The sequence below is a fragment of the Melanaphis sacchari genome, unplaced genomic scaffold, assembly GCF_002803265.2.
Source record: "Melanaphis sacchari strain LSU unplaced genomic scaffold, SCAv2.0 Contig54_pilon_pilon, whole genome shotgun sequence".
Classification (NCBI taxonomy): Eukaryota; Metazoa; Arthropoda; class Insecta; order Hemiptera; family Aphididae; genus Melanaphis; species Melanaphis sacchari.
Window position 1 is genome coordinate 2,100,288 of NW_020271380.1, and position 25,364 is coordinate 2,125,651.

The 25,364-nt window shown below is 23.8% G+C and overlaps 1 protein-coding gene across 1 annotated transcript in view; it reads right to left on the reverse strand.

Moving 5' to 3' along the window:
- LOC112599652 (brain-specific angiogenesis inhibitor 1-associated protein 2-like protein 2) overlaps nucleotides 1-25,364 on the reverse strand; it is a 97,510-nt gene that overhangs the window by 45,658 nt on the left and 26,488 nt on the right. The window contains exon 3 of the mRNA XM_025346648.1: nucleotides 5,376-5,468. Coding sequence (XP_025202433.1) covers nucleotides 5,376-5,468 — 93 coding nt within the window. The remainder of the gene's footprint in view (nucleotides 1-5,375; nucleotides 5,469-25,364) is intronic.

Consider the following 25,364-nt stretch of genomic DNA (forward strand, 5'->3'; position numbering starts at 1 on the left):
ATCTATATATATATATGTACATGTGTATGTATGTAAATAAATCAAATTAATACACTTCTTGTCAACAGTTGGTTAAGTATATATCGAGTTAATTATTTATTTTTAATGGTTCACATCTTTTGAAAAAATGTATACCACTGCTCACAATCGTTTATAAGATTGGGTATAGATACTTGTATTAAAAAATTTTAAAAAAACCTTTGCCGGTAACTCACGATTACGGCTGTTCGATTTTGTTTGGGCAACGACATTTTATTACCTTCCGCCATATCACAGCCCTTGTATAACGCTATAAAGGTAATATTTTACTGGAAATATATATTGTTCTTTGTATTGTCTTGTCGCAAACGATAATGTGTCGTCATAAAACGGTAAATGACTTATTCAACTTGTAACGAAATAAAAAGAGGGAGATTACAATAGTGCACACTTATACAAACTTGTATAAACCACATATTACTTAAATATTATTTAGGCAGCAGCTTAATTCGGAAGTAAAAGAATATTCTTGTATTGTTGTAGCACCAGAAGGACTTAAACTTTATTACTGTCCAGAAATGTAATTTATGTTTTTATCGTTTTAATAATTAAAAATAATAAATAAAGTAAAACATTTTAAAGTTTGTTTAAAATGTTGTAATAATAATTTTTTAGCATAATATCTATTTTTTTAAAACAAAAATTAACTATCATTTACAATTTTCTAATACTAACTAGACATTTTATATAATATTAAGACTATTATTTATATATTGTTTTTGTTAATTTAAAAAAAATAATAAAAAATTACTACACAAATGACATGTTATAATAATCAAAATTAAATCGAATTTGTTTCATAATACATAAAGTATTAAAATATAAATTAATAAAATAATTTTAAAGGGTTTACAATAGTGATTTTAATTTTATCTATTATGGCTATTAATTATGTATTCAAAATTGAATAATTAATAATTAATAAGATCAATACATTTTCAGATATTTTAAACTGAGTACTATTATAGTGTTATAAGAAATTTAAGTAATTAAGTACTATAACAATTAAAACGTACTTTAAAGTTTGCATTTAACTTTTGTAATAACTAATAACGATTAGTAGATACTTGCTTAATTATTTTAACATTTAAATGATTAAATGTTATTATACGTATAGCTACAAAAAATTAAGTTTACTACGAACTTCATAATTTTTGAAATTTTCGCAACAATTATTATCATAGTTATATAAATTATGAGGTATTATATTATTTTACATTATTATATTTGGAAAGTATTAAAAGAACTAAATAAATGTTCTGAACTTAATATATAATAAATAATTCAGAATCACTTCTTAATTTACATTTTAAAACCAATTTAATTGATTATATTTAAACAGTGAAAACTAATATCAATCATATATATTATTATTTTTACAATTCCAAGGCTAATAATATAGGTAATAACTAATCATTAATAATTTATAATATTCTACTATGATATAAATGTTATAAAAATCCTTAAATTCTTTGTGCATTTTTCTCTGTTACATAGGTGTTGTTAAATAAATCTAACCAGCTGTATCCTATTATGATTAATATCATATGATATTTATCAGTAAACTTGATGATATCGTATTTCTATACCTAATATAACAAAGGGTGGTAAGAGCCGTTTACCCCTAGTTAACGAATAAGTATTAGTATAATATGTGTCAGAGTCATGACGAAACCTGAACTCAGAAATCCCTTAAGTAGTTGTAAGTCTTCGTTTACTACGAGTCGACTACTCACTGCGCTGTTGTTAGTCGCTGTATTTAATTTCGAAACGTTTGGGAGAAAACTGAGAAAAAACCAACCAAACCCCTGGAAACTAGCTTATCTTCAGGGTTTCAGGCTTTTATATGGCCTTTGACTCGAAATCACTGCTCTTTCATTATTTGAAAAACACTGTTAGTATGATGGCGCCACAATAAATTTCAAGAAGTTAGGATGGGAAGGGTTGGAGGACCTTTTATCGGTAGAACACCCCAACCAAACAATACATTTGACAGAATTATGGGTGTATGAGATTTTTTTCATTTCACTCTCCCCGTTTACGCCGATTTCAACAGGAAAACAACGTTTACCCGAGTTGTTACTAGTATATAATATTATTGGTATTAATAATAATAAATATTTCTATTATTAATAATTGGTAATAAAAACAAATATTTTTCATATAATTAATTAAGAAAAATGTATTTATTTTAAGAAATATTTTTAATACTTTCACTATTTTAATGTTATTTAGAAACATTTTGTATAATAGTGTAATACGAAATAATAAGGTTAATATTTTTTTAGTAATATAAAAGTCGATTTTTATTATTAAATTTATAAAAGTTAAATATATTTAATAAAAACAGATAGTAGGTACCCATATCACTTACTGTATTACATACATGTCTTATCCATATAATATATGACTAAAGCAAACGATATTTTTTATCAAACCAAGTTTTTGTATGGAGAAGGGAAAATAATCTTTGCAATCACAAAGACTGACAGCAATACAGTGAAATATTAGATTTGAAAATCTAATATTATATAGACAATTTCCTCTATTTTTCGGTTCCTACAGATTATATACTAACACATAAAACGATCAAAACTGTAAAACGCCAACAAAATGCTGTATCTTTGCACTGATTAGATGTACAATACCTATAATAATTTAATATAATTTGTATTTCCCTTTCTTATTTTGAATACAATAATGTGCGCATGCATAGTGAAATTTATTATGGATTAGCTTTAGAAAATAGCTGTGCTATAATAATAACACTGTATCAGTTTCTTTATTATAATACATATCAATTATTGTACAAACAATTTTTTAGCTGAAGTAGATAATCTAATCGAATGGCTTTCTTACTGAATATAACAATATGATTATATTTACAGAGCCATATACAGTGTACATGAGATTTTAAAATTAATTTTATTTCGATCCCATTACGATTAGTCTTATGTTTTTATGAACATGAAATATAACTATATAATATAATATAATGTTTCTTTTATCTTTTAAAACATAAAAACATTTAACTATACATTAGCAAATTATTTTAAACATAGTTGGGGTATAAATAACAAAGATATACTTCATCGATTATCGTTTTAAAAAAACAACCAATAAAATATTAAACAAATAATAATTTATACATAAAATTATTAATATTTTACAGAATTATGTATATGAGAGTTCTTTTTTCGTGATTATTTACAACCTATATAGTATTAGAACTATAGTTAAATATGAAATAAGCAAATTTGATGATTTTTGTTTGATAAAAGTTTCGTAAATAATTATATGGTCAGTGGAAATATTTATCAATATCACACTATTTTAAAAATACCATTTCATGAACTATATACTATTTATAAAACAATATAAAAAAATACCAACCGTTAGCTAGTTTTTTTTGTTTTAATAAGTATTTTATTATATTACGCATAATATAAAAATAGCTACGTTTAATTGTTGAATGATTTTTAAAAACTATGTACAATAATAAATTATAATAAAGAATTGAATAAAATAAATTAAATTAAAGTGAACTTTACTCTTAAATTTAACCATTTAAGGACATAATTCTGTAACGATATGATTGGAATTTAAATAATTTCACAGTAATACGGTGCCCATGAGTTGTGCTTATTGAAGTAGAATGGTTTTAAATATAATACAACGCTATTTATATATTTAAAAATCATATATTTTTCTTCTTATTTAATAATAAAAAAAAAAAAATTTAAATATTTAAATAATTTATTGTAATTTATATTGATTGATCATTTAAGTGCATCGATTAAAATAATAAAAATATCTTTAATTTTCACAGCACTAAACATTATCGCTTAACATTAATTTTAAAAACATTTTATGGTCTATTGTAAAGTATAATTTACAATTAAAATGGACTCAGTCGTAATTTTTATTTATCATTATTTGTGGTGAAAATATGAAAACCGTTACTTTATTTTTATTTTTACTGCTATAATACATTTTTTGGTGTACATTTTATACCAACAAAGATTTCTAAATCAAGGAATCTAATGATGATTAGATCATAAACGTGTTAATAACAAACACATTGGATTTACCCATGTTTATTACCTATATGAGTGTCAAATTATATTTCTGAGTTTAATGTATAAAGAAAAATATATTATGCCGTTCTATCGCAACCATAATATCTAACCAAAGTAATATAATTTAGTTAAGTTCGCACGTAGTGGTGGTGGATAAAGTCAAGCTATCATATTATAAATTCCGTATGAATAAAAGTGTTAATCTGTTGCATTAATGATATTTTTTCTGGTATCACTGATACAAATTAGAAATTAGATTTTAAAAATACGGACACGTGATGCTACTTATATTACATATTATACGTACTAATTTATTCCAGAACATAAAAAAATATAATTATTTTATTGATGAATATAATATATTATATTAATTCCAGTATATTTTATATATTTAAACTTATTTCATCAAAAACTTTTTTTATTATCGTTTTTAATGTTTTCAGTTTTATTTTCTAAGTTTATTGCATTAATATTAACGATTCTATAAATGACAATATATTTTCATTATTTTTCACCTCAATTATTGTTGCAATAAATATTAAACAAGGTTAGAACTAGATGACAGAATTGTATACTAGTACAATATATAAAATATATATGTGAGTGTATATTGTAATACAATATATCTAATACAGCTATACATTTCATGGCAATGTGGTCGACAGAACAATATGTTGTGTAAAATTGTGATCTATTGAGGAAATATAATTTAAATAAATTGTCTGAAATTCAATTCTCTTATTCTTTAATTTATTTTTTTAACGTTTATTTTTATTTTTAATGTCAAATTTGACAAACAAAAAATAATAGCTAATATTTGAACAATAGTTGTTGGTGGTTGATTGTTAATTCGACACAAAAACAAGTATTAGAGGTAGAGAAGTACGATTCGAAAATGCAATATTTATCTCTTGTATTTGCATAGCCTTTCGAGAGGAAAACGACATAAATTAGCCAGTTGCCATTTTCTCGACAAATCGATTTGTTTGCACAAAAACACGTGACGTGTTGTCGGGTGAAAAAATAAAAAATAATAGTAATAATAAAAATGTGAACAAATTGTTTCTGGGTGTGAATAATTCACCAATTTAAATCTATGGTCAAGTGTAATTAAAAATACATTTGATTGAATATAAAAAAAAATGTGTAACTTTATTATGATAGTGATAAAATGTGATTGGACGTTATTTCCACAATCCCATTCATAGCAGTGCCATTATCGTTTATACGAAAAGAAGATAATATTTTATAACTTACCAATATCGGCTGATCCTCCCCAAGTTCCTTGCTGAGATTGTTTTGCCAATCTCATTATAGCGTCCGTATATACTTTGGAGGCTGTAGCGGCTCCTGCAAATAAAAACAAAAAAGAAACACTAATAAGCGCAATGTTTAATTTCATATTGGACGTTTAATAATTTTTGTTTACATATATTTTGCATGAAAAAATTCATTACAACCAACTTAATTATAGATATTTACTATATTAATAACATATAAATATATATTATATTATATTGTTTTGTATTAACATTTTGGACGTATTAAATATTTATTAGATACACAACATGTAAAATCTTAGCCATTCACTAAAATTATAAATAAGTTATGACTGCATTCAATTAATTATAATTTAATTAAAATAAGATAATATACTTTTTTAATTATTTATTTTTTATTACTGTGTCAGCAGTACTATTATATTGTAAAGTAATTTAAAGTTCTCGAAAAAAATAAACAAAATAACAAATAATTCAATATAAAGATATAACTATTATGTGTGGTAGGGTATAATATCATAGATATTAATGTTCGTTTATAGAGTTTTTACGTTATTCACGTTATATACGTTTTTTGTATTGATTATTGTATAGTTCTAATAAATATCTTTTGGGATATAATTTTAGCACCATGTACAACGAACAACAAACAAAATATTATATGTATAAAAAAAATGATGCAACTACATTATTAATCAGTTACACCCAAAAGGTTATCCGAGTCATCTTAAACGTCACTAAGGATATATGGAATACAATACAGTAGTGTATGACGACAACAACAAAACGCATTATTCGCACTTGATAGTTTCCTATTTCACAAAAGTGTACGAGACAAAATTTGATTTGTGCGTTAAGGTCGTATTCATCAAACATGTGCACATTAATATTAAAACGTTTGAATAATATACATGATATAATTATAATGTTTGCAAGTCACTGAACGTGTGTGTGTGTGACATGTGTAGTTGTGCAGTGGAGGAAACTGGCGGAAAAGTGAGACCCGCGGCTGTTTATCTTCGTAGAATATTACTATTTTAGTGTAAGTATACATGTAATGTGTGTTAAGATATTGTCAGAGTTGAAACGCGTTCCCGTAACTTTTGTCGTCGCGTCCCTTCGTACCTATTAAAATTAATTTTTTATCCGAAAGTTTTATGTGATACGACTGAGTGCGTGCACAATTTGTGGCACTGGCGAATTCGTTGGTACTTAAACAATACGCGTACATCAGTGCATCGGATAACTGCTGAACTTTTATTTTGTGTGAGAGAGAGATTTGAAAATGTAATAATATAATAATATATTATGTTGGGCATAGTCTCATTGCTCCCGGGCATCACGTTGTGTTACTAAGAAATCCCGCCATTACAGTGTTCGTGTCAGGCTTAGTAAAACCGTCTATAGCGCATGACTAGAAAATTGATCTAAAGTATGATATTTATTTTTTTATTATTTACCACTACCCATGATCATTTTTATTCTGATTTTTTCCTCAGTATAGTAGTTTTACTGCTAGTCAAACTTCAGTAAATATACATATATGTATAGTCATCGATATTGATGAAATCAAGTCTAGTTCCCCTAATCTATCCTCGTAATATTCATTATTTGTGAGTGGTTTATACCAGAAACATATTATATTGATGTCGATTTTTGCACCTGTTTTGAATCCCTTTCGATTTGTGAAAAATTTACAATGGTAGACTACATTATATGCATGTGAATCAAACCCAACAATCTACTTAGATACGATATGGAGATTAAAATATTATAAGCGAATAGCAATTTCCGTAACAATAAATGACCTTTCGATACGCCAAAATGGAATACTACGTGATTTAATTACCATCAAGGGTTCTCTGTTTAAAATGCAAGTCTCTGTTTTTTTTTTTTTTTATGATTATAATCAAACCTCAGGATTACCACGTATATGAAACGCAACTCCATTTTAAACCCTACGGAGTTTGTAAAATCACAAGTTCTTTTAATAAACCTAATAAAAAACAAGGGGTGGTTACCAAAAAAAAAAAAAAAAAGGAGTATATATTTATACTGATTTCGTATATTTATAACAAGAAAAGAATAATAACAAATTAATATGAGGCATGCGATTTCTATAGGATATTCTGCTGTTACATAACAAACCAAGAAACTTGAAACGACATTGTAGAAAGCAGGGAGTGTTAGGGTGAAAACAGGAAAACGTGTAAAACCAAAATGGATTCACCCGACTACTTCTGACGTAACGACACATTTCCATACATTATAATCCGAACATTGTATATTAAATTCATGCACACAAAGTCTTCGAAACAATCGAGCCACTCATCTTCCCAGAAAAACTTTACTCTTTGCAATATTATTTAGACTCCATTGTGTACGATAAACTGTTTCCCGCTTAAATATGACAACCAATGACAGTTAATTTCAAACACGTATGTATTGGAACGTGTATAGCAAATTTTTAGAAAAATAAATTTTATTTACAAACCAGTACACATAATGTATTATTGGCTTTTAAAAATTGATGTCTTGTCACAATTTCAATTTCGCATTCGTGGGGGAAAGTAACCCTTATGTTTTGGAAATCAGCTATCCGTGACTTTGCTATTTCCTCCCTAGCTTAAAATGTCATCAAAAAATGTTTAGCGTTTTGACAGTTTAAATTTATGGTTATACCATTAATACCAATGGTTTTTGAAGTGCGTGGATTGAAAATGTCGAAATATTTTGCATAGTTCACTGAAGTAATGTTTATATACATTTTTCATTGACTTTAAAAGTAAAACTCCAAATGTACAAGTATTTTTATATCATAAAAATATATTTTTTTATTTTAATTATGTTTTTATGCACTTAAAACAACAAGATCAAAAATGTATTTATTTTTAGCTTCAGTGTGCGTTATTAAGTTAAATGTACATTTATTCAGCCATAAAATATCTTCAAGGTATATTTTAAACTTAGATAATAAGAAAATTATTCATAAACATAAATCAAATTGTATTTAAATTAAACTAGATAAAATTATACAATAGATTATAATTATCCAAAATAATACATTTTAAAACGGACATAAATGAATATGTAACAAGGATTAATGAAGATCTCGTAAGATAACAATACAATTATTTATATGCCTTTGCTATCAAAAATATAAATGTCTTTTTAAACATCAATTTAAGTGAAAAAAATGATTAAAATTACTTAAATTAAAATAAGAAAAATTGAGTGATCATGATATTTATATCATTTTTTTTTTTATCTATATTACCTTCATAGCTATACCCATTAAAATAATGTTTTAATTGTAACGAACTTAATAGAAATTCATAAATATAAAATAAATTGCTGATTTCTTATATTTTATGCGAATTACATTTATGCATGTGCAAAATTATCAGAATATATTATAAATCTGTTCATAATAATTTACTTTTAAATTTTAATATAAAATATATGTATATAGTATACAATGTTTTAGTTATTATGATATCTATAGTTGAATATTTCAATTGATAACTTAGAAACTTAGACAAGCCCTCCTGTATATGTATACAATAAGTAGATACACAACAAGTATATCCATAATTTACATCTTGTTTGAATAGGAATTTTTATTTTTAATGTAATTTTAAGTCGAAGTCAATATTGTAAATCGTTTTCACTAAAAAGAAATTATATATTACTCTTGGTATAGCCAATCGTTTTTCCATACGTTAAATTGACATTGACAAGGGTGTAGTTGAATTACCTATACGTTACGCCGTATTGTCAGGGTCGACTACACGATGCATTAAAATTGATCGATTCGTTTAAAAAATACAATCTGATAAAAATTAATATAAAAGCGAACAATGATAATAAAATACAATTTTTTTCTTATTAATATATTATATACCTTGATAGTCATATGGAAATCTAGTATGTAACATAATGAAACGATCACTAGAAAACAAATAATATATTTATAAAGACTATCGAGAATTAATATTTTTAACGATTCACATATAACACGTTAACACGATTATTTACTACAATAAAAAAATTAAAAATTGTAAATAAAAATATAAATTTTTCACCGAATTCGATAAAAGAAAACTTAGGTGTACAATTTTTTATCGTTGCCTTATAAATAACGATATAAATACAAAAAAAGAATTGTATAAAAGCACGATCATTTTTAATCGGAAAGGATGGTTATAAAAACATTCGGATAACGATAAACGTTTATAAAAACAGGTCAGAAAATTTGTTTACATTTTATTTCACGTGAAATTCGCATGATGGTAGCAAACTGTTAGTGACAAATAAATCAACAAGATATGAGAGGAAAACGAAAAGGGATAGAAAAACGAAAAAGAGAGAGAAAGACACTATTCAATAGAATAATAAAGCATTCCCTCGCGAATCCATAACATTTACCCCGGAGAAAATGCAAAAAACATGCACATCCGGTACAAATGAGAACAAATTGAAGTTTCTAAAGTACAATGCGGAACCTATCCAATCCGGCAGTTGCAACGATGACACGATATTGTAATACTTGAGTATATATATTATAAATACGCAAGTTTGTCCGATTTCCTTATTCGTGTTCAAATTAAATACAAGACCGAAGACTAAAGACGGTGACGATGAAAATGACTATAGTAATATTAGTAGACAGAAGCCGATTCCACCGACGACGACGACGCCCGTAATCGAGTTACCGCCGCGCGTACGAGGCATCGCTGACACCACTTCGCTACCGCCCATCACCGCGAAACGCCGCGCCACCCACCGTAACCCGTCACGCCGTTTTCAAATCGCATTACTATTATCATTCCGGTAGGCAGCGGCGACAGCGGAAATGCACAAGACACTGTGATGTACTCTCTTCGTTTGCATGATTAATACATAATACATATTATATATAAATATAATGCAGAATGATTCACCAATCATGAACATTCTCAATTTTCATAATAAAATATCAATCAAATAATTATGAATTTATTCAAATTTTGTTTTTTGAAATTTTTCATTATATTCGAAAATTATACTTTTAAAAATTGTTAACTACTTAAAAAGTGCTTTATGGAGATAAAAACTTCTGTTTTTTAAACGACTTCCCTACTATTATAATTTTAAACTATTAATTATTTAGTAAATAATTGTTTTTGGAAAATTATGATATACTCAATTTAAAAACTCAAACAAGTAATTTTTGAGTTCTTTTAATTTGTCTATTAAAAATAATAGACTTAGAAGATAAGGTGACTATGATAGTTGAATAATTTTATGAATTCATATTAATCTATTAACATTTACAGTTCGTAATAGTTCTCTATAAGTATAATAAATACTAGATCCGATATTTATACATCTATTTTATATTTTTGTAAAATCTATTATTCTCAGTATAAACATTTTAATAACTGAGAATATATTTGTTTAGATTATGAATTAGGTACAAGTTATCAAATAACTTACAATAAAAAGAAAGGCTTTTATTTAAAAAACAAAACATTTTGTAGCAATAAAATCTCAAAAATTTAAAAATGTTGTCTTTAAGTTTATTTAAAAATTCTAAAGTCATAGTTATTATTAACTTTAATTTTAGATAAATAAATAAGATGAATATGCTTAGTGAGTTATCTTGTATATACCTTGTATACACAACACCTAATTTATTTTAAGGCACGTCTAATCGAGAATATCGCATAAAATTAGACAATATTTTATCAAATCTTCCTGCACAGTCTTATTACACAATAGCAATAATAATAATAATTATCACTTTTATTATTATTTTTCATTACGATTAAACAAACACCCAATTATTCATTTTAAACACTAAAAATTCGTATATGTATATTGCATGGTGCGGCTTGCGTTTTATCGTTGTTGTATTATTATTTATCGAAGATTATTTCGTTTAAGTGCAACATACATTACGCGTTCTAACAGTCTGTGCAAGCTTATTCTTATTATCCTTATCCTTTCTGTGATATTCAATTATTTCCTGTATAATATGCGTTAATCGGAACGCGTAATATAAACACTTGTGGAAATTCGTTGTGATCGCTAAAATGTTTTCGACAAAGCGTGCATAATGAGCCATGACGATGGAAGAATTATTATGCCATTTACGAACAAAATTAAGCCAATTATTTTTTGAATTTCTAGTTCGTCAAATTGGTGTCATTTAGCTATTAATTTAACTCAGGGTATATTAAATATTTAACAGAAAATCAGAAAACATCGTATACTCTCGTTTTGTGAGTATTTTAGATTACTACGTACACGTGGTTATTATACAGTGAATAGTATACATTATATGGAATAAAATATAATGAAGTACTGTTGAAAGGTTAAAGAAACATATACAGATTCGTACATTTCAAAGAGAAACATTAAATAATATTTTTTAGTTCATAGTTCTTTGTATAGAGCATGTCAACAAATGGTTTAAAAACAACCAACGATTTAAACATTATAATATCAAATATGTAATATATATTATACAAAATACAATATTTTTACTTTTGTTTAAAACGTTTATTAAATATTTATATAATAATTTATTTTAAAATGAAAATCAAATGACATAGAAATAAATTTTAATGGTATATAATTCAGTTCGATACATTTTATTGACACTTCCAATATTATGTAGTTGAACAGTGAACACGACGAATTACTCGGAATAAAATGTTAGCAAAATATTATTTTATGACAATAAATCATTATTTAAGTTTAATATTTTATAAATTGTTGCTTATATAATAACATAATTATAGTTAAATTGAAATTTGAAAATGATAGGTTAAAATAAAATTGAAAAGTCATCAAATATTCAATATTTAATTAAAACTAAACAACATTAGATGTGCTTGGAATATTATAATAACATGAAAGTATCAACAACATAATATAATTTATATTATCATTATTTTTTTCTTATAAAAACTGAAATATAATGACTGTTTAATATTACTAATCCAAAATTATTCCATATACGCTATTGATAAAATGTTATTTAAATATTGGGACCTATAAGTATTATATTCCAAAAATTAAAGTTGAAAATGCTCTTTATTTAATTAAAAAACAATAACATATTAAACATATTTTAATAAAAATATCATGACTTTTATAAACTTATTATTAACCATTTGATTTTCATGTGTTAAAATTATTAAAATGTACTCAAATAAAATTTGATATTCAATTATTCCATTATATAAAAACTCTATCATTCGTGATATTATTATTTCTTTACTATGTTTACGGTAAATGAATAACGAGCAATTTTAAAACAGTTTTGTATTATAATTAATTTGATAACAATATAATATGAAATATTTCAATAGTCATTTCAGCAAGTATGAAAATTATTATTTTTAATATAACAATAATAAGAAAACTATAGTTATTAATTAACGAGAAAACTTAGTTACTGTAATTATTAGAGTTTAACTTTCAAACTTCATTTATTAAAATATAAATTTAAATAAGAAATAAGAATCGAATATATAAATATTCGTTAAATTATTGGCCACTCCAAAATATGTAGTAGATGTAATAAGAATGACAAAAGAAACAAAACACCTTATTATAAATTAACTTTGAAACTGGTGATTTTAGTAAAATTGTAATTTCTTTACACAAAATTCTGAAGTTTTAACACTACCCTTAAACATGATTATCTGTAGACAATACATTTCAAATATAGTTCGTATACTTACGAGTAATATCATATTATATTAAAATGAACTAAGAAATTGATAATTTAATTATTTTATGTGTTTAAAATATAAATTAAATCTCATGAATAGCTTAAAAATATTATACGTTGTCGATAATAGTGTTCCAAGTTCAAAAATAAACTTATCAAAGTAAATTGGTTTGTGTGTTTTTAAATCTGAAAATTTATGAGCACGATAATAATGTATATATCTCTAGTACGTGATCTTATTCTCATTCATGTGTGGGACCATTAAAAAAACCTCAAAAAATATTTATTTGAGTGATATAACAAGGCTGGATATATTGATATTATATTTTACAATATGCATGAAAATTTAATAATAACTGTTAAGGGACAAAGATACAAATATTTAGAGAACAATACGATGCAGGTGGTACGATCCACTCACTACTAAAATGAATTTGTACGAAAATGGCTACAGAAATTCAAGGATTCTTGAGGGAACTCCTATCTTCAAACAAAACTATACACATACGTATACAATAATTTTAAAGTACATAAAGTGAACCCTTTACATTTTTACCCCATTAAGTTTACAATTGGTAAAATTTTGGCATTCTTTTTAGTTTTTATAATGTAATTTTTACTTTTATATATTTTTTGTATTTTATGGATACATTAGGTGTATTATTTGAAAACACAGTTTTTAAAGTATTCATAACACTCATGATATTTATTTTAGTATTATGTCGTACGATACTAATGATAATGTAATAAGAATTTTACAATAGTATAAAAATAATTAATTTAAAACTGTAGTTTTAATTTTTATTTTTTATGCTTATTAAATTTAAATTATTTTACACATATTTACAATACAATTGTATTAGAAGGTATAATATAAATATCAAACTTGTTTAAACTTATTTTATACAAAAACAAAATATAAATTTAACAAAATATTAACTTTGTCAATAACAGTTTGAATCTAATTTAATCGTTATTAAATCGTTCAGTTTATATACTGCAAACTATTTGACTGGTATTTAACCAGATATTAATAGCTGATTCATAATATAATATATTTTAGCTATGGTACAAAAGAATAGTTAATTATCTTACACATTTATTTTAAGCTAGACATAAATATATTCATGTAATAATAAAATTTAGTTTTAAATTGAAATATCTTAATGTATTTACTATGAAAATGAGTAAAAATGTTTTGGTTTCCCTATTATATTAAAAGTATTAATACAATAAAAAACATTTTTTTTAATATTTTAATAGAAGAAAAATAAAAACTATGCAATCAAATATTTATTTCAATAGATATCAAAATCATGGTAAGAACGTATATTAAATATTACATTTAATCAGTATATTTCTGGAAGTTTCTAAACAAAATAATGATAAAAAAAAAAACCGTAAAAACAATGCTTGTTTGGTACATACATACATACCTACATGCATAAATGGTACATTCACATTTTTCAGTGGGCACAGCGCCTACGTGTTAGATATAATAATAATTACTCGTAGGTTAACGTGTACCTATTTTCGAGAAACTATGTCGGCGATGGTTATCAAGAAAAAAGCGAACATAGCACGTGGGTGTGTTCGTAAAGCTAATTTCTTATCCCTGACAAGATCAACATCTGTACTGATGAAATATTAATGTCACTTGAAATGCCACACCGATGAGAGCGTCACGCCCAGTTGTCTTCAAACAAATATTCAAAAAAAAAGCTGAACAATCGATTTTCATAAACAGATGATAATGGATGTTTTTTATAAGAAAATATAATCGTTAAGAGCGAGCATTTTTAACAATATATTATGCCTATAGGGTGTTTACTAATCGTGTTTATTATCAATAACTATATTTCTTCTCAATTACTTTAAAAACTAATATTGATATAAGAAGTCGTAAAAATTAGTATAAATTATATTATTGACTTAAACTCAAAATATTATATTTTATCTTAACACATATCTAAAATTTGAAATAATCAACCTATAGGACTAATTATAAGTATATTTATGATAATTTTTTATTAATTTATTTATTTATTTTTCTCCGATTAGTTATCCACATTTTAAAGTTTGAGTGAAATGCAAGTATTAGTGAAAGAAAATTTATGAGTCTAAACATATATTTAATTAATATTTTTTTTTAAGTTTCTTTAACTTATTTAAAAAATATAAAATCTTCCATTCATTTTTTACATCAGAATTATTTTACTTAATGAAAATATATACCTACTTAATTTCTGATCATACTAATATCAGTTTCTGTTTTAAAACCGTGACATTATTGCAACTTTCTCTGATTTTAAGTGTTAAAATTTTCATGTAAATTGTAAAAACTCAGAATAAATAATAGTATATAAGTATTAAGTTTGTCATAAAATAATTTGTTGAAGTGTAAAAATTGTTTAAAGATTTATATACTTGGTAATAAATAAATAATGAAAAATATAATTATATGTCTAAAATTGTATTTTATCGTCCATAGATGAGTGAACAAATATTGTTAGTTATTGTCTGCATATGTTATTAACACTTATAAGTATTTATAAAATCGATTACAATTATACGTATTATAATTTTTAAAAGCAAATAATAAAAAGGTTTATAATAGGATAATTATGCCACATAAAATTTTCAAATTAATTTGAGCAATATTATTTTTGGCTTTAGATTTTAGAAGCTTTCCCGAAATAACAACTGGCAAATCGATGTGGTTATACCGTACACGTAACTACTATTATTTAGTAAACACGCTTAGACAGCACTTCGACACTATTAATATAGAAACATTACTATACCATTACAATATTTGTCAACCGACATTATCCCATTTATCCTTCGGTGACATCCCTATCACGTTATCATCCACTATCTCTGCTCTACCCGAGTATAATTACGTTTACTATTGACACTCGTGTGGTCATTCTATCAACTCTGTAAACGCCCTTGTTTAGGATACTTGTGGTATAAACAAGGACATACTATAAAGGATAAGTTATATATCTATTATGTTTACCAAATCGCAACAGCCTATGTTGAAAATAGAAGGGCTCAGCCCGTATATTATATTTGTATTGTATTTCAAATATCGTGTATTGGCCCGGGTGTAGAAAACGGCTTTAGCGTCATATTGTTTTCATGGATTGTCAGAGACCGCACTAAAACCTTCTATTACAATACTCCCCTCACCAATTTGGTTTAGTAAAAATATAAAAAATATTTATATTTCCTTTTCCAAATTATATCAATAGCCTATTTATTCGGAAAACAAGTTCCATGGTAAATAGTATCCCCTGAAAAAAAATGATAAATTCTGTAAGAATAAAAATAATTATAATCTCTAAATTGAAGAGATGACGGGTAAGTTACGCTAAAGTTTTTACTGTCCAATAGTTGAATTAATGAGTAGCCAGTAAAGCTATTATTGATTATACATATGAATACATATTATACTATAAAATATTGAGTTGTCAATCATCTAATACATAATTAAGAACAGTATAATATGATGACTATTTTTATGATAATAAATAAAATTTTACTATTAATAACTTTGTTCAAATCAGACATGACTTTCAACAAATAAAATTATGTATACTAAAAACCTATCCTAAATATTATAAAATTATTACAAAATATAGAATCGTATACATTAGCTTATTAATTAAATTTATGTAAAACTAAAATAAATGAATACTTATTCTTTCTAATTATAATTATTTATAATATAAGAAATGCATTTATAAATTATGTTTTCTGCATTAAATATTATACGTAATAATTTTATATTAACACTTCAAAAACGTATGAAAAAATTTAATTAAAATCAATCAATTCCTAATTAATTACATACAAATATTTTTATGTTTTAAATATTTAAATTTTGTGTAATATTGTTAAAATAAATATATGCCCTCGCAGAATGTTTTTGTTTAGATAATTATCTTTTTATTTTAATGCATTTAATTTGCATTGATTGATAGTTAATCGATAAATATCAATTGGAATTTTAATAATGTTGTAAATAAATAACAATCTTATATTGAAAAGTTGCAAAACTCAATTGATTATAAGAAATTTAATAATAGAGTATAATTAAATAAAATTAATTTAGAATTATCACATTTTTTTTTAACTGTTTATATACTAATTAATATTTTCTTAAATTAAAAGTTAAATACTTAAACTAAAAACGTATTTTTACTTTATCGAGTTTAACTAAACAAATTTTAAAATATATTATAATATGCATTACAACAATAATTATTTAAGGAACGAATGAAATAGATACCTAGTTAAATTTATGAAGGTAAGAATTTTTGACTTATATGTTGTAAACACATAGTTTTGGCTCGGAAGTCATTTCCCAAAAGGGGTTAGGTAACCATCGAACACTGTAGGGTCGTTGTAATTATCACCGTTCGTGTACTTTACGTGGTTTAACACAGTGTCAAAAGTTTACAGTAAATATGGGAACGGTAGGTAAAAGTTTCACAACAATAACTCTCCTCATCCGTCCTATACTATGCGTTTATCCTAACCTTACTAACTATAATAAAGAGATGTTATTTAGAAGTTGATTGTTATAATATACAGAAGCGTTTTATGTACGACGGCTTTTTTGATAAACGGACATGAATGATGGGATTTACCTTTGCTACTACTTTTGTTATTTATATTTCTTGATTAACACTTTGTTTCAAAAAATAAAAATAAATTTATAATAAAATAATAATACCAACCAAGAAGCCTTTCTTTCACTAATGCTTTTACCCTCCTAACAATGTTGAAAGCGAAAAGTAATTTTCCTTAGACGCCTATCATATTTGGCGTTTTATTAGCGTGACAAGCGGTCGAGGGGATATATTACTCGTACTATATACATGTACAGAGTTTATCACACCAGAGGAACAATTTTTTTTAATAACGATCTGTGATTATTTTTATATTGCAATTTAACTAGTTTTTTCAGAAAGAAAGAAGTTGGGAGTTAATGTGTTCGTTTAAACGGTTCCTTGATAGAAATACTTTCAATCTCCATTAAACTTTTCTTAAATGCTGTCTCTTCAATATCATAATGTCATCGAATTTTATGTAAATTATAAAACTACTAAAAAATAATTATATTGTGCTAATATATTAGTAATTTTGTACAAATCTGAGCAATTCAAAGTAATTTACACATTATCATTATAGTTTTATAAAAGTTACATACAAGTTACAAATCTAATAGCATTACATAAAACTTAAATGTTCAAATATATGAGATCTTATATCATTCAAGTCAATTTAAAACGCATTAGCAAAATATAATTTATGTTAAAGTTTTATTTGATTTAAAAATTTTCCTACGAGTACTAAGTAATTTAATATTTTACTATAGAAAATTTACTATTATACGTTACACTTTTTTTTTTTTACTTATTAATTATAAAATTAATAACAATTGTAAAAACAAAAACATTTAATACAATTATTTATTTCTTAAAATAATATTAAATATATTCATCAGCTATTACCTATTTCTATAGCACAATACTTCGTAATTCGTGTTAGTTATGTTGAATAAGTCCTCTATAACTACTCTTCTCACTTTTCATATCAGAAGAAATATTAACTAGATAGGTACTATTTTTATTTCGATAATTATGAATTATGGTTAGGTAATATATGGCATGTATTTGTTAAATTCCCAAATAGTCACCCATTCGATAACTAGCAACGGAACTTCTATCTTAATACCTACGTCGTTAAGCAACTGGTGTGTCCACTGCGCCACACCATGCCTCACAACTGCACTTTAAATGTATATTTAGTGTACCTATTAGAAATTTATAAATAACTAATACCTAATTCATTAATTTTAATATTCAATGCTACATTATAATAGGTCAAGTATTATATTGGACATTAAAATTATTAAAAATCATTTAGCATAATTCTGCATTTTATTATTCATAGTTAACGCTTTATTGTATGACAACGCTGATATAATTTATTTATGTTCGATTTAATTGTTTTATTGAACAGATTAATGTATAATAAATATATAAGTATAACGTTTAATATGTATAATTACGTTGTTATAAGCGTAACACAAAATACCTACCTATAAATCATATTTTATTTAATATCAATACAACTTAATGTAACTTAACTCATTAAGTTCTTACTTTAACTAATTAACTCTTCAGTTTTTTAATCATTTACTTAAGTATTCAGTACTTATAATTTATATTCTACGTAAAATTAAATAACAATCTTTTTAGAATTATTTTTTTCTCATGAAATTTATCGAAAAAGAAGAAGTCTTAACATAAACATAAATATTACACAACATAGCTTGTACTTTTTGTAATAAAAAAAAATAAAAAAAAATAAATTAGTCATTATTCCTTTTTTTGTTTGGGTTATTTTTTCCAACTGTTATCTAATCATATTAAAGACTACTATAGATTAATATAAGCCATAACCATAAAAAAGTAACTCAACAAATGTTAAAACTCCTTTCTGTTAAAAATAATTTAAATCGATATTTCAAAAACTATCACTTAAAATGTACTTTAAAGTTGTGCACATTAAATTTTCCTAACATTTAATAGATAAGGGATTGAGGTGTAAAAACATAAATATTCAATACACTTTTTCCTGTATATAATTTAAAAAAAAAACTAAAATCTAAAATAATTTTACCAAAGTATACTTGATAAAATAACTTAAACTAACATAATAATATTTTATTTTACACGAATTCAAAAATAAAAATAAATAAAACATAAAAATACTCATGAAATAATATTTTTATTTTTATGTGTATATTTTATAAATTTTATTTGAATATACAATACAACAAATTATATAATGAATAGACATCAATTAAGTATTTATTAGTACAATATATGTTTTAAAAGACTCGCAGGAATAACATACAACATATTCTACTATTGCTTTAACTCAAATTTATTTCAACTGTTCATCTTGTACATTTATAAATTTTATAAAATAATCTACAAAAGAACCCAGATGTTAATGGTTAAATTATTCCAGTTCTTTTGCCCAAATGTATACTAAGCATTAAGCATGGACTCGTTCTATGTGAAAAGGGTGGTTAAAAATACTTGAGCGAAGAAATTCGCCCTCTTCGTTGACCCTGCTTCTAGATAATAAAAGTCATTTGGCTATGAAATTCCAAAGGGAAACAAAGTGGAGTGGAGTTAATGTGACAAAGAATACTATTGTAAAGATGCGTTTTAATTTCCGCCTTGAGTATTTTTCGAAAATTTCAATTCTACGAGCACGTTATTTGTCACCCACCCAACAGCTATGGTCCATTAGTCAAATGTTATTTTACAGTGAACAAATGATGAACTTCATTGGTTTCCATTTGCCATTAATATTAATTTATACAATATTCCATTAATTTTAAAATACTGAAATGAAGAAAAGAATGTAACAACTGCTTTGATATGAACAGTAAAGTATCAGATGAATTATATTTAAAAGACGTCAAATTAAATTATTTATAATAGCAAAGTAAAAATAACGTAATAAATAATAATAACTAGTAAATTATTAATTAACAAAACTAAATATCCATGTAGGCTTAGATCAAAAATAAGAATTATCCACAAACTAGAACACTCATTTTCCTTACAAATGAAATATAATCAAATGTAATACAATAAACTTGACTATTACAGACATTTAAATAAATCATAAAAATTAAACATAGGTACATAAAATATTTCATAATTTTTTTTAAATTAATTTTTAATCGATATTAAAAAGTTTATAATATTATATACGTTATACCATAGATTAAATATACTAATAGTATATTTATTTTAATCTATGGTTATACATATAAACAATAAAATATAGTTAAAAATAATAATTATTTATATTACGATGATATTTATAATATTTACAATCGATAAGCTGTTAAATTATTTTTTAAATGTTATTAAGTACACGTAATTTAGTACAATTCAGTACACGTTTTAAATTATTAAATTATTTTTTTCTATATTTATAAACAAATTTTTATTTTATTTTTCCATTTATACATCAGGTATTTCGTTTAAATCGTGTCTATTGAGTTTATCATCACAATGTTAAAGATAGGAATACAGTTTGAATTTTCAAGGGGGACTACGATAATATTTTCTATTTTTACCCTCATTTTTCTTCCACCCATAAATTCAAATAATGGTTATGTCTATAAACCATAGAATATCAATACGTTTTTGTAACTAAATATCAAAAGAACATCAATATTGAATTCTGTCGAAGCATTCGGTATCACGATTTATATTATTCTTTCTTTTTATATAACATTTAAAATGTTATTCACAAATATTATTAAATATTAATATAAAAATATATATGTTTATTCATTACTTAAATACTTACTGTGAATAAGTTATGTTAATGATTATCTACTACACTACGCAGCATTTGACTATATTTCTCGTATATTAAATTATTAAAAACAGCTTAAATAATTTACGAAGGTGAAATTTTTTTACTGTATTTTTGTCGGGTAAAGATATGAGAAATCACTCGCTTTAGTAATACTAGTGTTGTTTGCTTTCGGTAAATTTATCCTGAGGGAATACTACAACAGGGTCGAATGCAATTCATTTATTCCTCTTCTTCCTTATTTTTCCCTATCGCTTGCATTGAAGTTTAAGGGCAAGTTTCTCGTTAAGATGTTTTCATCTACAACAGAATCGTTTTCTTTTTATCGCAAACGGCTCATCTCTACCCCAAGAGCCTTTACTTGTTTTTTTTCCCTAACAAATTTGATTTCGAATTAAGTTTATTCGAGTTGAACGCTCTTTAAAGCATTTTTAATAAGAATTACCTGAAGAATAAAGCGAGTTACGAAAAAAAAAACTTCCAAGACTAGGATTATCTCCATAGAAAGTAAAATAGGTACCTACATATTACGTGCCCTTCAAAAAAAAATTCGAACACAATGTTTTCTATTAATATTATGATGGATTTTAAGAAAACTATTATTTTTTAAACTATAATGTTTACAGAAACTTTAAATAATTAAATAAATAATACAAATTGAACTAAATATGCAATCTATCTTACATTCTATGACATATTACAAAATATAAATGATACTAAAGGAAATTATTCCACTTACAAAGCTGACACAATATCATTGGTTGTAAAATGTTTATATATTATTTTGACTAATTCAAATTATGTAAATGTTATACATATTTAAAATAATATTATTTTAAGTTTAATATAAAAATTGTTCATTACGTTAATACCTAACAACATAATTTATAATAAATAAACAATTTATTTAAATTAATTCTAACAAGTGTACTTGATAAAATAAAACTTCTATAAATAAAAATACCAATTCAAGAACCTTATCAGCATTTTTTTCTTTTATATATATTATTTCTTTAATGTTTTTTAAAATAACAAATATATCGCATACAATTATGTTTTGTAACCACCCTTTTTCTATAAAAAAAGTGTTCAAAATGTAATTATTATTCAGGCGATGACATTTTTATTTTTCATCAAACCATAAGAGGAAAATTAAATTATTTGCTGTCAAGTTATATTACAACTATAATTATTATTCACTAGACATCTTTACAAATTAAATAGCAAAGTATACGTATTCAAACGTCAAAAATCTTTTTATAACTAATATTTTCAAATTACAAATTAATTTATTCTATATTTTTGTCCAGTTAAATTTCAACCAGTTCAATTTAGATCTTTTAAAAGTAAACTAATTAATGTATTAAAAACTAAAACTCAAAATTATAGTTCGATTAAATGAGCTAAGAAAAAAAATATATCTCAGTATAAATTATAACGTCGTATTTTGTGATTAATCTCCTTACAAATCAGTTGATTAATTATTATTTTATACTTTTATAGTATTTAATAATTATTAGTTAACAATGTATGCTTAAATAATTGAAATAAAAAAAAAAACTCAAAATAATTATATGTGTTTTATAACAAATTTATTAGTTTTTATTGTAATTCAGAGTAATTTTTTTTATATTTAATTAAAAATTATGAGAAAAATATTCAAAAATTAAAAATAGTGATTATTTTATTATTGGATATTAATCCATTGTATGTACCTAGTAATGTTTAAAATTTAATACTTAACTATTTAAACAAAATATTTGTAAATTAGTTATTTAAATTAATACAATAATATAAACCCTACTATTATTTATTGAGTATATTAATTGCTTATTAAAATTATATGATTAAATTGCTTAAGTACAAACTTAAAATGGTTATCGATTTTCACACGACACATGTATATTTTAAGAAACTATTCAAAAGGATTTCTAAGCTTATACTGTGAATAGCTATTTTTAATACTATTTTAATTATCGTATAATTAAGTATTATTGAAATTATACAAAATACCAGATAGTATTTTAATTTTAAATATTGTTAAGATTATTATTAAGTATTTAATTTTCAATGAAACAATAAAAGACAATTATTCCGTTAAATTGAGAATATCAATTAATACTGTTTTTTATTGAAAATTATACAGCGTAAAATCAGTTTTTCAATTTTTTCCGTCCATTAAAAATAATTTTGTTTATTACACTATAGTAAAGTTTGACAATTTAAAAGGTTTTTAAATCAAAAATAGTAAAAAATTTTCCGCGTCAATTTTCCTAACCAATTTTCTCTTTTACAGTGACACATGTAATCCAATTACTTCTTTTCTCAGTTACCCTCTTTTCATATAATTATTATAATTTTATTAAAACTTTATATATCAAATCTAGCAATACACTATTCAAAGAACATACAAAAATTTTAACTAATAACTAAAACATTGTACTTAACAGTTTATAATTTTATAGTGAGTACTTTTACAATATTCAAAATTATTTATGTCATACAACATTTTTTGGATTGAATGAAAACACAATAAATATTTAATATCAGATTAATTGCTCCAACTAAATGAAAATTCATAAATTATTAATAATAAAAAATATAATTGTACAAGCAAAACTTTTTGATTTTCTACGTATGAAAAATTACCAATTACCTACCACTATGATCAATTTAATTTAAGTGAAACAATCTAAAAATTAAAATATGTTAACTATGACGTTTTAATATGCATGTCTAAAATGTTATATAATTATATTTGTTTTTAAAATTCCAAATAATAAAAATAATATTAATTCAAAAATAAAAATAAAAACGGAAATTCAGCTATTATGCATAAAAATTAATTTTAGATCTATTCAACCAAACAAATATATTTTTAATTTTAATTTTAGTATAGCATTTCAAATAAATCTTACTTATAAATTTAGACATTTTATAGAATAAAAATTATAACTTTAAATAGTACAAATAATTTTCTTTCTTTATTTATATATTTTAAATTTAATTTAATACTTTTTTGTTCTAAACTAATATTTTTGTATCACAATATAAATTGATCATAAACACTAATTGACTTAGAATAAAGTTACTTAATTCTTATTTAATAGCAAATATTCTATTATAGCAGTAATTACTAATTATTAATAATAATAAGTTATAACATTGTTTATACAATATAGTTATATTATGTACCTATAGTCCATTAGTTTTAACACCTATAACTATTAATATGTATACACAATTCATTACATATGCTCAAACAAATTTATGAAAAATTAACACTTAAATATTTTTCAAAAAAACCGCAAATATCACTATGATTATCTTTTATTGTATTATATTTATTTTATTTATTTATTTGATTATTATAATGAGCTTCCAATAAACTAGTAAAACAATTTAAAAAATAAAGTAGCACCTATAAAAAGAAAATTTTAAAAATCAACACTACTATAATTACTATATTCTTAATACTAATATGTATTAAATAAAATTAAAAAAATTAATCATGTATAAGTAAATAAATTTCATTCACTGGCTAAGGATTATATTATTAAAAAATATATTTAAATAGTATACTTAATACAATAATTTAAATTTTTAATATATTTCTTCAATTAAAAAAAAGTAAATAAGAAAATAATTTATTATAAAATATTTAAAATTAATTTATTAACACGTTGAGCGCCAAGGGTTTTTCTGCTAAGTTACTTAAATAATAAATTACAAAAAATTCTGATTTTAAAAAGACTGAGCACTTTAATTTCTGATGCATTTTTACTTAAGATAATAAAGTAAATTGATATATAC